General features: G+C 51.4%; 2 protein-coding genes across 3 annotated transcripts in view; one reads left to right on the forward strand and one right to left on the reverse strand.

The window, feature by feature from the left end:
- The first annotated feature begins 308 nt into the window (after positions 1 to 308).
- On the forward strand, positions 309 to 3145 carry MPEG1 (macrophage expressed 1). The gene has a single exon (XM_029914896.1). The coding sequence runs from the start codon at positions 627 to 629 to the stop codon at positions 2778 to 2780; it is 2154 nt and encodes a 717-aa protein (XP_029770756.1). The 5' UTR covers positions 309 to 626; the 3' UTR covers positions 2781 to 3145.
- Positions 3146 to 5431: 2286 nt separating this feature from the next.
- Positions 5432 to 16000, reverse strand: part of DTX4 (deltex E3 ubiquitin ligase 4) — a 36327-nt gene continuing 25758 nt past the window's right edge. For both annotated transcript variants that reach the window (XM_029914691.1, XM_029914690.1), the window contains 2 exons: positions 13043 to 13132; positions 5432 to 8925 (listed from right to left, as the gene is read on the reverse strand). In XM_029914691.1, the coding sequence (XP_029770551.1) occupies positions 8692 to 8925; positions 13043 to 13132 (324 nt within the window). In that variant the 3' untranslated portion in view covers positions 5432 to 8691. The remainder of the gene's footprint in view (positions 8926 to 13042; positions 13133 to 16000) is intronic.

Genomic DNA, 16000 nt, shown 5'->3' on the forward strand with positions numbered 1-16000 from the left:
CAGGACTTGTGTCCAAGATTTTCACTTCTTCTTTGTGTGTGAATTGCTTTTACCCTCAGGTGAATTTGAAACCCAGCCCTTGGCCTTGACCTACAGCTACTAGCCTAGGTAAGGCGGAGGCAGCGTGTCCTCAGCAAGGATGATGCTACCATTCACCTCTGCATTTACAGTAAAAGGAAACTGGTATTGGAGTCCCAGGAGAGAGCAGTCCAGGAAACTAAAACATCAAGAGAGTGAAAAAAAGCAAAACGAAACTTTCTTTCAGAGCCGGAAATCTGCCATGGAGGAAGCACTAAGACATGCGGTCGCACTTTTTCTGAGAGCCCACCACAGCTGCGGAGTAAGGAACCTGGGGCTGGGGGTTGAGGGGGCTGCAGTGAGGGTGGTTAACTGGTAAGGATTTAGCTAGTACAACCTGATTTTCTCAAAGTCCTTATGGACCTTAGTATTCCATTTGATTCTCATTTCCCCATTTTGCAATTAGAGCAGCCCAAAGAGGAACTAGTGGCTTTAGGAGGGCTGCTGTATGAGTTTTGTATCAACTGCCTTCTTTCTCATCTGTTCGGTTTGCGCCAAGCTCACTGGCCACTGCTTAGGGCTGGCGTGTGGCCGGGGCTGTCTGAATCATGAACAGCCTCGGGACTGCTATCCTCTTGTGGGCCCTGGTGGTCTGGGCTAAAACGGACAAGCCTCTGGGTGAGACAGATGAGAATACGTTTCAAAAATGCAAGAATGCCTTAAAACTACCTGTTCTGGAAGTTCTACCAGGAGGGGGCTGGGATAACCTGCGGAATGTGGACATGGGACAGGTGATGGACCTGACTTACAGGAGCTGCAGGACCACGGAGGATGGACAGTACATCATCCCCGACCAGATCATCAGCATCGCCCAGAAACAGAGCAACCTGGAGATGAACTCTGAAATCCTGGAGTCCTGGGTGAATTACCAGAGCAGCACCTCCTACTCCATCAACTTGGAGCTCTCCCTTTTTTCCAAGGTCAACGGCAAGTTCTCCTCTGATTTCCAGAAGATGAAGACCCTTCAAGTAAACGACCAAACCATAACGACCCGGGTTCAGGTGAGAAACCTGATCTACACAGTCAAAATCAACCCAGCTTCAGAGCTCAGCTGGGGGTTTAAGAAGCAGCTCATGGACATCTCTGACCGTCTGGAGAACAACCAGACACGGATGGCCGCCTACCTGGCAGAACTGCTGGTCCTCAACTATGGCACCCACGTCATCACCAGCGTGGATGCCGGGGCTGCCCTCATGCAGGAGGACTACATCCGAGCCTCCTTCCTGCAGGACAGCCAGAGCAGCCGCACTGCCCTGACTGCGTCCGCTGGCGCTGCCTTCATGGACATCGTGAACTTCAAAATTGAGGACAAGTACACCTCGCAGAACACCCTCACCAAGAGCTACCTCTCCAACCGAACCAACTCCAGGGTGCAGAGCATCGGAGGGCTTCCGTTTTACCCAGGCATCACTCTCCAGGCCTGGCAACAGGGCATCACCAACCACCTGGTGGCCATCGATCGCGCCGGCCTGCCCCTGCATTTCTTCATCAACCCCAACATGCTGCCCGAGTTGCCAGGGCCACTCGTGAAGAAGCTGTCCAGGACAGTGGAGGCTGCCGTGAGACACTATTACACCTTCAACACCTACCCCGGATGCACAGATGTCAATTCGCCCAACTTCAATTTTCAGGCCAACACTGATGATGGCTCTTGTGAGGGAAAAATGACCAATTTCTCCTTCGGAGGAGTTTATCAGGAATGCACCCAGCTCTCTGGGAAGGAGTTTGTCCAACTCTGCCAAAACCTGGAGCAGAAAAATCCTCTCACTGGCGACTTCTCCTGCCCCTCTGGCTACTCCCGAGTCCACCTGCTGTCCCAGGTCCACGAGGAGGGCTACAGCCACCTGGAGTGCCTGCGGAAGTGCACCCTCCTCGTCTTCTGCAAGACGGTGTGCGAAGATGTGTTCCGGGTGGCGAAGGCTGAATTTAGGGCTTTTTGGTGTGTGGCCAGTGGACAGGTACCAGAAAACTCAGGACTGCTTTTCGGCGGCCTCTTCAGCGGGAAGAGCGTAAACCCTCTGACGAATGCACAGTCATGCCCAGCTGGCTATTTTCCACTGAGACTTTTTGAAAACCTCAAGGTATGTGCCTCTCAGGACTATGAGCTGGGCTATAGGTTTTCGGTCCCCTTTGGCGGGTTCTTTAGCTGCGCAGTCGGGAACCCCTTGGTGAATACTGCCATATCCAGAGATTTAGAGGCACCTTCTCTAAGAAAGTGTCCCGGGGGCTTCAGCGAACACCTCGCCCTCATCAGTGATGGGTGCCAAGTGTCCTACTGTGTCAAGGCTGGGCTGTTCACAGGAGGGTCTCTGCCCCCTGTCAGGCTCCCACCGTACACCAGGCCACCCCTGATGAGTCAGGCTGCCACCAATACTGTCATGGTGACCAACGGCGAGACTGCGAGCTCCTGGATTAAGGATTCCCAGACCCACCAGTGGAGGCTGGGGGAGCCTTTAGAGCTACGTAGGGCCATGAAGGTCATCCATGGGGACGGCAGTGGTCTGTCAGGAGGGGCGGCAGCTGGAGTCACAGTGGGGGTCACCGCTGTCCTGGCAGCCGCCGTCACTCTGGCCATCTACGGCACCCGGAAGTACAAGAAGAGGGGATACCAGGCATTGGAGGAAGAGACACAGAGTTTGGCTCCGGGCACTGCAGCGCCTGAAGATGCTCCCGACAGAGAGCCGGAGCAGAGTCCTGCCTAAATCTGTCCCAAGAAACATTTCTCACATCTCTGGCTAGAGCCACAAGCATGCCTCTCCCTCTTTCTCTCTCCACTTCTGCCTGCCTGAGGGCTGGAGTGGCAGGTGCAACAAAAAGCAGGTATAACTTCTTGACTTCCTTAGGGCCCTGGGCCAGGACATGAACAGAGAGCTCTGTGGATGGGGGTTGGGGGAGGGGAGGAGGGTACAAGTCATTGCGGGTAGGGGCTAAAACACAAAGGGTGTGTCATGGGTTCTCTTCATCTGAATATCTATACGTGAAAAGAGAGGAGGGAGCATGTTGATCTTTGGATTTGGAGACATGCATTTAATCTGAGGTCGATAAGAATTTCTGCCTGTGTGTGTTACTCTCTCTCTGTTCTGTTGTTGTTGTTTTAATCTCTCTGGATTTCATGCTCCTGGAGGCTGACTGATCCCCTTGAAGACATAGGAAGTCCCATGTGGCCACTGATTTTCAGCTTAGAGGGCTCTGCACTGATGGCCTGGGTCCTTCCAACCACGTCTGAGCAGAAAGATGTTGTTTCTACTAAGTCCACATTTTCCAACTTTCCAATCACACTTTAGACTTACTCAGACCAGCCCACTCTTGGCCTTCAGACTAGTGTGGTCAAGTCTTCTAAAAAAGATTTTAATTTATAATCTATCAGGAAGTCAAAGGAGAAGGGATGGTTTGGAGACAAGGCGTGAGGAAAGAAAGAGTGAAAATTGGAAAAGATCCTGGTAACTGTAATTCTTACCCACAACTACCTACCTGATTTATGGAGCTGCAGATTTGGGTAAAACAAGCGTTACATTTTCTCGGTCTCTGTTACCAGAGTACCACCCTTTCTTTTTCCATGAGTGGCCCTTCCCCTTCCTCTCCTGGTATTGTATGTGCACACCCCCAAAGACACACGTGCATGCACCCACAACCCCCCAGCTCCCCCAAACACACACACACACATATCCATACCCACAGACACACAAACACTGCATTCCAACAAAAAGTCTGCATTTTTCTAGGGTTAGGAGACAAGGAAAAATGCAAGAAGTTGAAGTAAGCCCACACCCAAGTATGATTTCCACCCTAAAACCAAGACAGAGAAGAAACCACAATTATGTATCCTACCTTTGTTTTTTGCTTTTTTTTTTTTTCCTGGCAGAAAAAGGACTGACATGATCAAATCCCTGTTCTTAAATGAAACAAAAAAAGGCACCCAGCACCCTCTCTGACACATGTATTTCAGTCCCAGGCTGAGTTCCCTCAGGCATCTAGCGGGGTGTATGCCCGCTACCTGGCATTTGGAGCTTTGCCCAATTTTAATACCAATCTTACTAAATTATAATGATTAGGGTGAGTCTATTATTACTTCTCCACAACATCTTTTTAAAAATATTTTCTTTTTTATTACGTAAACTCTACCCCCAATGTGGGGCTCAAACTCACGACTCTGAGATCAAGGGTCACATGCTCTACTGATGGAACCAGCCAGGCACCCCTTCCCCACAAACTTTTTAATATTTCTACCTCTCTTCACCAAGTCAAATGTCATTAATGAGTTCCTTTTCACGAAGGATAATCTGTCTTCGCCTCATTAACATTCACAGTCGAGAGCTTAGGTCCACATAAGTCCCTCTGAGGAGCCTGAACATCCCAGCCTGTGGGAAGGTGGGAAGGGGCCCCCTGTCCACCTCCCACCGTGAGTCCCACCGTGAGTCACAGAAGGTGAGCCCTGCTCCCCCGGCCACCCAGCCACAGGCACTGATTTCTACACCCTCTTCTCTGAACCCTGCCTCTTAAGCATTAAAATATTCTTTTAAACCTCTGGGGGTCTTGTGGGTAAATTTCAGCTGAGCCAACCACGTTCTGCAAATTCCTCATGAATGCCTTCAAGATTACAGAGTTGGAGAGACAACGGTCCAGCTACAAGCTGTCAGACTTTGCACTAACTGCCCTTGGAAATAAAAACTCTTTGCACATTTCTGTTTCTCACAGAATTACACGTAACTATGCATGAAAAATGCATACTTAAGGAACCCTCTGTCTGGCTGCACATCCACAGGAAATGAGAACTCAGGGCTTTGCCGTTTGCAATCATCGTTTCTGCAAAGTCAGGCCCTGGAGAGGGGAGAGTTCACAGTCACAGGCTCTGCTTTCCTGCTCCCTGAGCTTGGACTGGGCGCCGTGGGAGGACTGGCCCCGGCTTCCACCAAAGCCACAGCCCCTAGACTTCCAGAAATAGAGATGCGTGTGGGTCACAAAGGCAGCTTTGCATTTGCATTTTGTGTTTGTGTTTGTGTGGGCATCGGGATGATGGATACCATTTGATACACAGCAGCCCGTCAACGATCAAAACCTACCCTGTGTCGTCGTTGGGCCGAGCGCTCTGTAAATAGCAAACATTCGCGTGTTTGATTCACTTACATTTCCCCTCCCATGCGGTCTGTTTCTTGAGAGGAACAAGCAATCAGGCCAGGTCCCTGGGTCAAATGTGTGGGTGGAAAAGATATGGGGGGCGGGGGGGAAGAAAAAAGGGAATCCCCATCCCTAATCAGTGCAAGGGCTTGTGGTTGCTCCCAGACTGGGTGAGGTGCCCCAAATACCTCATAGTTAGGTGTCCTGACCCACAAAAAGTAGAAGGGGAACAGCAACGTGTCGTTGTTCATTTGCCATTTATTGTTCTGCACATACACCTCATGAGCACCAGGTGGCGATGTCCTCCCACAGAGCAACACCAAAGGACTTCACGACACACCGGTTACAGGGATTTACGTTCTGACATTCACCTCCCCTCTCCCAGAAAACCCCCTCTTAAATGCCAGTGACCACGGACAAGGGAGGGGTCGGGACCCCTTCCTGTACCACGTGGGGCCTCCCCCTCCCCTCTCATGCACACAACAGTGCAATACCAGGACGCGTACTTTTGACCAAGTATAAAACCACAGAGAAGGTCCAAGTTCTACAAAACGGTGGCGGGGGGGGGGGGGGTGTCGGGCAGGGAAGGGTATGAAACACAAAGGCACGCACAACCACATATACACAATTAACCTCGAAGGGATGGGCATCTGACAGAGTTTGTCTGCAATCCCATTTGTCCTCCCCAGAGACTCAGGAAGGGAGAAACCGGGCAGCTGGTGGTCTGGCCATGCCAGGCAGGGCATGGGGTGCTCTGTGCAGCCCAGCAAACAGAGCGGGAACAACGCTGCTGGGGAAATGTCCCGTGTCCCAGGGGTGGGTGCTCAGGATCTCTGCTGGCGGGGTGCTCACCTCCTCCGAGACCTTGCCTTTCTAGGCTGGCACAAAGGGCGAAGGCTGCCTCCCCCGTCTCCCTACCACCCCCATCTCTTGCCTTGCCTGGCACAGTGTTAAAATTCCAGATCCTTCTGCCCAGAAAGTCCCACAGAAGGGCAGCACGAGGAGGTTGCTCCTACTGAGTATCCTCGGGGAGGAAAAGAAGGCAGCTATAGTCACGGTCAGCATCCTAGGGGGAGGTCTTGGAGGCATGAAGACTTGCCCCTGAAGGGGAATTACCCCTGGCTAGCCTTACCCATTCTGAAGCTCCTTCCTTCTTGTCTTGGCTGTCCCCTTCCCTGCCCCTACCTTCTGGCCAGTGCAAGGAAATCAGCCTCCCCCGGCTGCCCATGGCCGGTTGCCACAGCTTATTTTCCTTCTTTCCCCACCTCCTGCTCCACAGTTGTGTGTTTCTACCCACTGACCCTTGATCTGTTTCCTGTGGGTGAGAAGCTCAGCAACAGACACTTGACCTGGGTGCTGAAGGCTAGAGATGGTACTAGGTACACAGTGAGGCTCTTCCATGACCTCTGGAACAGGGCGGCCTGGCAAAGGGCAAGGGGTGTGATATCAAACGCCACTGCCATGTCTCTTCCATCGACTTCAAGAATTTCCTCCCGATGGGCAGGAAACTGTGCCCTGCGGTGCAGTGGACTCGGGCCCAATCTCCTGGTCCGCTGGTGAGCGAAGATGGTGGCCAGCTGACCCAAGAGATGGGAACGGAGATGTCAGGGACGATTTTTCCTGTCAGAGCTCCCTCTGCTGGGGCCAGTCAGCAACCTGACAGCCATTCAGAGAACAAGGAAAGGGTCAGCGCCAGCACCTCCCAAGGAACTGGTGACACTTGGGTGAATCCACTGGCCACACCAATGCCAAAATGGCTATAGCAAACAGCAAGGGGTTATGCAGCCAGTTCTTGGGAAAGCCTGGCTTCAGATTCTAACATAAGTACCGTTTCTGAAGGTTCCTTTGTTTCCATTTTTCTAGCATCAAAAACCTTCCAAATATTATGAAATATATATGGATATATATACGTCAAACCCCCAAAACATGAGGTATATAAATTCAAATTAGTATCCAGAGGAACTTCCCCCAAACACATAGTTCAAAGAACCCACTTTCCAAGGGGGAACTGGGTTTCCTTTCTTGATATCCCCCTTCTCTCCTCCCTGACCCCCAATTCATTCCTGAAGGGAAGCAAAAAGCAAGAGGAATGTTGGGGAGGGGGCAGAGTCTTGGGTCAGAACCCAAATGCAGGCTGGACTGGACCATGACGTGGTCCCACGCCTGTTAGGGATGAGCTAAGATTCTCCCTCCGCGCTCCAGATACATCTGCAAGAGATGAGGGGCTCGGATTAGCAAGTGTGCATGGGGACAGATCGAAGCTTCATGGAAACAAGACTGGATGGACTGGTTTTAGATCCAATCTTGAAAGAGATCTAAAAAGGGGTCAGTCCAGCCCTCACCTGACACATCTCCCCAAGCACTGTTCCCTGGGGCATCTAGCAAGATCCAAGATTGTTACCATCCGGGTCCAAGTTTACTGTAGGAATGGGTTGGCAAAGGGTGAAGAAAGTCAAGGAACCGCGGCCTGACTGTTTGATCCCCCTCAGAGCTGGAGTTTGAGAGTTTGAAAAAAACAAAAAAGGACGACAGGGTGGGACTGTCCACCAACCTGGCCCAGGGGTGCACACACACGCACACACGCACACACACATGCGCATACGTAGATGGCACAGAGCCCGGCGTGGGCTCTACTCACAGTGACTTGATGGAACTCATGGAATCTTTGAGCTGGTCTGGGATGAGTTGGGAAGAAGGCTATGGGCTCCTCTCCCTGAGGACGATTCAGACGCTAAGTGGCATGCCGACTCTGGTCTGATCAGAGAGGGGCTGGACGCGTCATGAGAGGCCAACCCGGGGAGGAGTCCCAGAGTCCGTCCATCCACACAAAAGACCCAGATGCCTCTTTGGACAGGTCGAAGATGTGAGGAGGGAGGGCCCAGAGAGGCCAAGGGCCGTTATGAGAGCGGAGGGTGCTCCCAGAAGCCTTTGCCTCTCGGACACTCTTGGTGAGAAGCGCTTCCTCGCTGCACACCGAGGCATCGGTATCTGATGTCACAACAGTTTAGCGGTTCACCCCTTTGCCCCCCAATCTTGCACAGTGAGAGCTCCTCGCCTCCGGAGGAGGAGAGAAAAGCAGAAACTCCGCTCTCAAAGCAGAGTGGAAGCAGCAAGAAGCCAGCTGAGGCATTGAACCTCAGGCTTCACAAGGCCAGGGTATGGAGTGCCTGTGCACTGTCCATACCCTAGGTGTGCTGACCATGCCCCCTACTGAGGGGGGTCGGGGTGGGGGTTCTTGCCTACCCAGCACCGAAAACTCCATGGGAACAGACTGAGGATGGCCCTCATCCCATGTCCCCTTTGTGGTGGATGAAGTTTATGAATGATGTCACCTTATTCAATCTCCCTCCCCCCCTGTGGCCGGGAGGGATGGGAGATAGGGACAGGACACAGGGGGAGATGAGGGAGCTGGGAGGACGTACCACCAACTTCCACCTCGATTCTCCCACTTCCTGCCTGTGGTCCCCACGGCCCCTCCTGGCTCAAAGACCCTCCAGCTCAGTCCTTCTCCTGGGTAGTGCTGTCTTCGGAAATGCCCTGGGCAGCCAGTTCAGCCAGCACGTTATCCAGGTAATTGGCGTCTGGGTAGCCATGACCCGTGAGATTAGAGCCGAACTCCGTCTTATGGTGGACCTCGTTCCAGATGACGGTGTCTGACTCGCCCGTGGTGCTGGATGTGCCGATGGCAAAGATGAGGCGGCGATCCCAGGCCACGAGCAGCAGCTTCAGCACCTAAGCGAGTAGAGGCAGGAGACCAAAGACAAACATTCAGGGTTGGCCACAGACTGTGCCTTGATGGTAGGGTCTTCTGACATGATGTCCCTGGTGGCCCCGTGAATAGAAAGAGTTTGGGGGTGGGGTCAGGGAGCCGCAAGGTAAAGTCTTGGATCTGTCACCAACTAACCATATGACCTTGGGAATATTCTGTCACCTCTCTGAGCCTTGATTTTCTTACTTACAAAATGGTAATGCTCTGATCTGCGAAATGTTACAAGGACTTTCATAGCAGTGCCTGGCACCCACATCTCAGTAAACGTTAGCTACCAAAACTGTGGCTAAAAGACAGGATCTAGGAATTCAAGGCATTCATGATCCAAGAGTTTCTGAAGCTGTGCCCCTCCCCCCCACCAGCTCCCTCCACCCCATGAACGTGGTATTATTGTACCCACAGCTAACGATGTGGCAGAGTTCTCCGGTGACATGGTTAAAGTGGGGTGACTTCTACCAGGCTATTTCATATGTGTTTGCTCTCTGGGTCCTCACGACCACACGTGGAGGCAGATCTGGCAGGAGCTATTATTGTCTCTATTTCATAGGTGAGGCCCAGAGAGGTGCTCGGGCTTACAGAGCGTTCTAATACAGTTAAACTTTAAAAAATCGTTGTTATGGGGCACCTGGGTGACTCAGTCGGTTGAGCGTCCGACTTCGGCCCGGGTCATGATCTCACGGTTCGTGGGTTCGAGCTCTATATCAGGCTCTGTGCTGACAGCTCAGAGCCTGGAGCCTGCTTCTGATTCTATGTGTCCCTCTCTCTCCGACCCTCCCCTGCTCATGATCGGTCTCTCTTTGTCTCTCAAAAATAAATAAATGTTTTAAAAAATTAATAAAAAATCGTTGTTGAACAAGACAACTGCCTAACACCCTATCCAGCATGAAGAAGGCACCCGATAAAAATGACGCGGATTCAAAAAAGAATGGCCATCGCCAAGGTGTGGGCTGTAACAGCGGTAGTATGGCAATGGCACGCGGTAGAAATCCGATCGACCCTCTCCTGAGGGTTTACTTACTACGTAGCAAGTCCTGGGTCATGTATGAGTGACAACAGTTCGATAAGACAGGTATTCTCATTGTCTCCTCCCTACACATGAAGAAGCTCGGAAGATAAAGACCTGCCCTGTTCGTACAGCTAGTACACGGCACAGGGAGGCCTCGACTTCAGGACTGCCTGATCTTACAGTCCGTGGGCTGAGTCACGACTCTGTTGACTCTCAGATGCGGATCCATATAGAATTCATGGAGGAAGATGCTTCCAAACTGTCAAAGGAAGGGGCGGGGAATACAGCCGACCCTGAACAACACGGATTTGAACTATGACGGTGCACTTAAACGTGGTCTTTTTTTTACAGTACAGTACTGTAAATATTCTCACAGTACAGTACTTATGATTTTCTTAGTAATATCTCCTTGTGGCTAGCTTGCTTTATTGTAAGAATACAGTATATGATACATATAACATATGAAATACGTGTTACGCAAGGCTTCCCGTCAACAGTAGACTATTAGTGGTTAAGTGTTGGGGGAGTTAAACGTATATGTGGATATCAGATTCAGGAGGATGGAGGTCAGCACCGCTACCCCCTGAGTTGTTTAAGGGCCAATTGTCCATTAACAGAAAAGGACATGTAGACACAATAAATGAATGTGAGCCAAGGCACGGGCAAGAATAACCATAGCTGTCATGCGGGGCATTTTACAAATGCTGCTTTCACTTAATTCTTAACAACATCTTGTCCACAAAGATAGAAATTATCACCACTGTTGTATGGATCTGGAAACTAAGACCTCAGAATGTTAATCTTTATGCCAGTCCCCACATCTGGTAAATTGCAAAAGTAGGACTCGAACTCAGGCCAATTTGGCTAAAAATACCAGGCTCTTATTACCTCACTGTGCAAGAGCCCCAGGTTGAGGTCCCAGAGCAGCAGACGTGAAGGATAAAGGTGAGGAATTAGTGAGAGGGGAAGGTTCAGTGCCCCCGCCCCGCACCCCGTAGTAGGTCTTGGATGCCAAGCTGAGAAGATGGTACTTTGTAAGGAAGGGAAAGAAAGCTATCAGAATGATTTTTTGGGTTTTTTTCTACTTTATTTCTTTTCAACAAAAAGTTTGGTGGGAGACACTCTGCTTTAAGGTACCTAACTTGGTGGCAGGTAAAAGACGAAAGTATTTACGGGGCGCCTGGGTGGCTCAGTGGTTTGATATCAGACTCTTGACGTCAGCTCGTGGTTTGCGAGATCAAGCCCTGCGCTGGGCTGTGCGAGGACAGTGTGAGGGCTGCCTAGGATTCTCTCTCTCTCCCTCTCTCTCTGCCCCTCCCCTGCCCGTGCTCTCTCTTTCTCTCAAAATAAGTAGATCAACTTTAAGAAAAATGTATTTACTAGGTGGGTGTGGCAGGATTCAAAAAGGAGTCTCGTGGTTTGGCGGACAGTTCACTGGGAAGCAAGCCAATGGGGTGGTGGTTCAGAGCGAGCGTCCAAGGTAACTGATGTGTCCACTACGGGCCCCATGTCATTAACAAGAGAATGGAGGCCTGGAAGAGAGAGGGGCAGCTCTTGGCCAGAGGAATCAAGGTTTAGCTGTAGGACTTCACAGTGGACATGTTTGTTTAACCAGCGGCTGGGACTGTAGGGCTGGGGCTCGGGGCCAGCAGGTACCAGGACTGCTCCTGACTTCTGATCTGAGGCCCCTGCACTGGGTGCATCTCCAAGATGTGGCTGATTTTTCTCACTGTTCCAAACTATCAGCTTCTTCCTCTGTAATGTAGCACACCCGTGCCCTTTGCCATGTGACCCCAGGGGCCACCTTGTAGGCAGTTAATGGCCCCATCCCTGTGTGCCGCCTGACTGGCTGGGGCCTGGGAAAGGTGAGTAGGAGCGACAAGTCTCCAGAAGCAGCTGCGCTGGGGTCACACCATTCCCCTCGGATTCCCTCTTGGTCCTCTGCCCGATTCTGGAGGGAGCAGGGACCACAGAAAGGCTGCTCCTTCCCCCTGGACTCCAGGACACGGAGCCGCACGGAGCAGACAGAGCAAATTCACAGCCGCCAAACGGGTCACAGCCGCTGGAGTGCACGGTGCATGAGAGTCAGCATTCACTGAGGTCAGCCTCTGAGACTGGGGTTGTTCCAGAGCAGGGCCTGGAGAAAGCTGGCTAAAACCCACTTCCTGTCCCACTGCAGCCCACAAGGAGGGGCACGACACCCCCTTAGATCAATGGGTCTTCTCCTTGTTGAGATCAGGGAAGGTTTTGAAAATCCAATCCTTTTTTGGACTTAGCCGCAGAAAAGTGAACATAAAGATTTTACTCTAATTTCACAATTCATAGGACCACCGAGACCTGACCTTGAATGGCTGGGAATCCAGTAACCCAATGATTTTTCCCTCTGCCTGAAAGTCAAAGAATACAGAAGTACATTAAAAAAAAGTAATCTCTCACAAATTAAGTTCCCTGCCCTGGAGCAGTGCCCCCGAAACTTTAATGTGCTGTCAGATCACCTGGGATCTTGTTAAAAGGAAGGAGGTTCTAAGGTTCTGCATTTTGTAAAAAAAGTTTATTCACTCATTTTGAGAGAGACAAAGAGAGTGCAAGTCGGGGACGGACAGAGAGAGAGAGACAGATACACAGAGAATCCCAAGACGGCTCTGCACTGACAGCAGAACCCAACCCAAGAAGCTGTGAAATCATGACCTGAGCCAAAGCCAGACACGTAACCGACTGAGCCACCCAGGCGCCCCAGGGTTCTGCATTTCTACCAAGGTTCTAGGAGTTGCCACTGGGTGTTGGTCCCAGGACCAGCGGCTAAGCAGCAAATACTAAAATAGCTGAGTTATTGCCAGTGACATCCAGGAGAGGACAAAACCCTGCCCCCGCTACCCTGCAAAAGAAAACATTCTAATCATATCCACCTTCACCTATGGCTGACGACACAAATATGACCTTGTTACCCATGTGCATCTAGAATGAAAAGAGACTCAGCTCTCTTTAGTCTGTGCACAGCAGGACGCAAAACTTGGGGCCCTGACATAGAAGCAAATCCTCTCTCCCAACCCCTCCCCCCCAAATCCTGCTCTTACCTTTCTCCCTTTCTCGCTGTCTGGAAGGTAACAGTGTCTTGGAAAGCCACGGGCGCTGAAACTCTTCCCAGGATTCGGGTGCTCTGGCCCCTGAAAGCAGAAAGAAAGTCAGCAAACGGCATTTGTCAAGATATTTTTAATGGAGGGGTGCAGGCCAGGCATGACTAATTCAAATGATGATGACAATAGTGACGGTCCAAGCGTCTAGACACAGCAGAGATAGTCGCGGTTTCACGCCTGTACTTTGGAGTCCTTAGACCTGGGCTTGGACCTGGAGCTGCCGCCTCGGATTGTGGTGGCTGGAGCCCTCTCTTGGGGTGTGGGTTCCCCCATCCGTTAAATAGGGAGGGTGTGAAGGTTAAGTGAGCTTCGCACTGGGCGCCTAGTACGAGTTCAGTAAATGTTCACACACCGTCATCCCTCAGCTCTGCTCACAGGCTCTTCTGTTTTGCCAAAGAGGAAAACTTTCAGCCTAGAGCGGTTACAGGGCTTCTCCAATGTCAAAGGCTTTGCCAAAATTTAAGCCCAAGCTTCCTGAGGCACAGGATGAACTTTTCACCTCTAAAGTACTCAGAATAACAAAAGCACCTCTGAGCCCGGAGCCAGGGAGCCATCGTTATCCATTCATCCACTAATGGGCACGTAGGTTTCTTCCCGTCTTGGGGATTGTGCCTAATGTTGCAGTGAACTCGGGGTGCAAGGATACCCCAATTCTGCAAGCAGTCAGGCCGCAGCAGAGACAGAGACTGATGCACAATTCAGCCAGAAGCCAGACTTCCTAATCAGGGTCCCCAGCCCCCCCTTAGGAAGCTGATGAAAAGTGAGGGATTTTTCCTCCCAGTGCCCCTTCCCACCCCACACACAAATGTTTGTCTATAATTTCTAAGCATCCCTGCCACCCTCAGGGTCTGTGGAGCCCTTTAAAAAACTCCCTTCGAGATGAAGCCAATATAATATTGATAATTCCTTGCAGCTCCTAGCACAGGCTCTCACACAAATGGTAACTGTGTCTTGGCTGAAAAAAAAATGAGTGAAAAAGTGAATGAATGTATGAATGACTGAATGCATGCATGAATGAAGAAACTGTAAGAAAACACAGACTTTTCATTTTTTTCTTATAGTGGATGGTGGTTCCAACTTGATTTTTTAGAAGTTTATTTATTTTGAGAGAGGGGTGAGGAGAGCATGGGAGGGTCAGAGAGAGAGAGAGAGAGAGAGAGAGGGAACCCCAAGCAGGCTCTGTGCTGTCCGTGCAGAGGCCGATGTGGGACTCAAACTCTGGGACTGTGAGATCATGACCTGAGCTGAAACCAAGAGTTGGATACTTAACTGACTGAACTTACCCAGGCGCCCCCCCAACTGATTTTTATTTTTTTTTTTGAAAGTGGAAAATCTCCTTTGTTTTTTTTTTGTTTTTTTTCCTCCATAATATTTTATTGTCAAATTGTTTTCCATACAACACCCAGTGCCCTTCCCCTTAAGTGCCCTCCACCATCACCACCACCTCTTTTCCCCCCTCCCCCTTCCCCTTCAACCCTCAGTTCATTCTCAGCATTCAATAGTCTCTCAAGTTTTGCATCCCTCTCTCTCCCCAACTGATTTTTAAATACTGTGATTTAAAAATATTTTTAATAGTGTGGCTCAAGATCATCTATCATTTGCAGAGCAAACGGCCTAAGTACGACATCAGAGAAGGGAAAGACGCCCCTGGGCCGAGAGAGGGAACAATGTCTTCTTGGAGACGCAGGACCTGACAGTCCTGAAGTTCATAGTCACACGAAATCACACCACATTTACAACACGTTCACGGCCACAGCTGTTTGTAAGCCAGACTGTCCAACTCAAGGGCAGATTCCCAGCACGGCTCTGCCCGTGCCTCCCCCTCCTGGGACTTGCCCGTCTGCAGCACAGATGCCCGCCTGGCGCCGACCCCACGAGGCTGTGTGCTCTCTGCACGTCGCCAAGTGGAGCAGTCACGACTCTGCCTCCCCCAGATCAGAGTTTCTCCCCCAGGGACGCGTTCTCTGAAATGAAGGCAGAACTCCGAGTTTTAAACTGCTGTTGGAAACCCCAAGCCCTTGTGGTCTCTGGAGTCTCCAGGGAGAGGGACGGACACAGCACTGGGGGTCCCGCTGCTGACTCGCAGGGGGTTGTCTGTGGAGGGGCTGCACTGACTGCGGAGAGATGCATTTCCCTTGGCGCAAGCGTGGGTTTTCCTGCAAGAACCACGGCATCTACACAGGCAGCAAGCGGCCCATCTAACTACCACCACCCCCTCACCCCACCCCCGTGCTGGCTCTCCACTCTCCATTCTTTAGTGCTAGAGGCTGGGAAAAGAGCCTCCTGCAAAATGGCTGCCCCACCCGGATGTTTGCCCTACTTCCTATCAGGGATCAGCCATCAGCTATCTCCAGACGCCCCGAGTCCCGTATTGTCAGTCTTGTCCCTACCACCCCAACCAGCACCCCAACTGGCCGCCTCAGTCATTCCAGAAGGTCTCAGCTGCCCTCGCATCCAACAATATCTCCTTCTCCCTTGTCCTCTGTGCCTTCAGGCCCCATGACCCGATGGTCTCCTAACTGGTCTCTCAGGTCATCCCTCACTCATGTGCCAGAATGACCTTCCCGGAGCGCAGTCCCAACCACACAACTTCCATACTGCTGGTTGCGTCCAGCAGCGAGTCCCCACCCCCACCCCTTCACAGCCTAAGTAAAGTCGCAGCCCTCACCATGCTGGCGTCCTTCCACGGCCTGCCCAGAGCCCTCTTTCACTGTCTGGTCCTCTACATCTCCTGCACGCGCCCTCCTCCCATCCCCCACCATGGCCAAGTCCCCAAATGAAACTCTTCCTTGTGGGCTCCAACACCCCTACTTCCTCTCCACCACAACTCTGCTGTGTCCTCCTCCGTTTCTCCATGGCTCTCAAGGCTCAACCACTGGTGCCCTGTACCCTCCTCAG

This window comes from Suricata suricatta, chromosome 11 (assembly GCF_006229205.1).
Source record: "Suricata suricatta isolate VVHF042 chromosome 11, meerkat_22Aug2017_6uvM2_HiC, whole genome shotgun sequence".
Classification (NCBI taxonomy): Eukaryota; Metazoa; Chordata; class Mammalia; order Carnivora; family Herpestidae; genus Suricata; species Suricata suricatta.

Bases quoted from the DNA above. Each gene is read 5' to 3' on its own strand.
- MPEG1 (XM_029914896.1), top strand. From the start codon at position 627: ATGAACAGCCTCGGGACTGCTATCCTCTTGTGGGCCCTGGTGGTCTGG.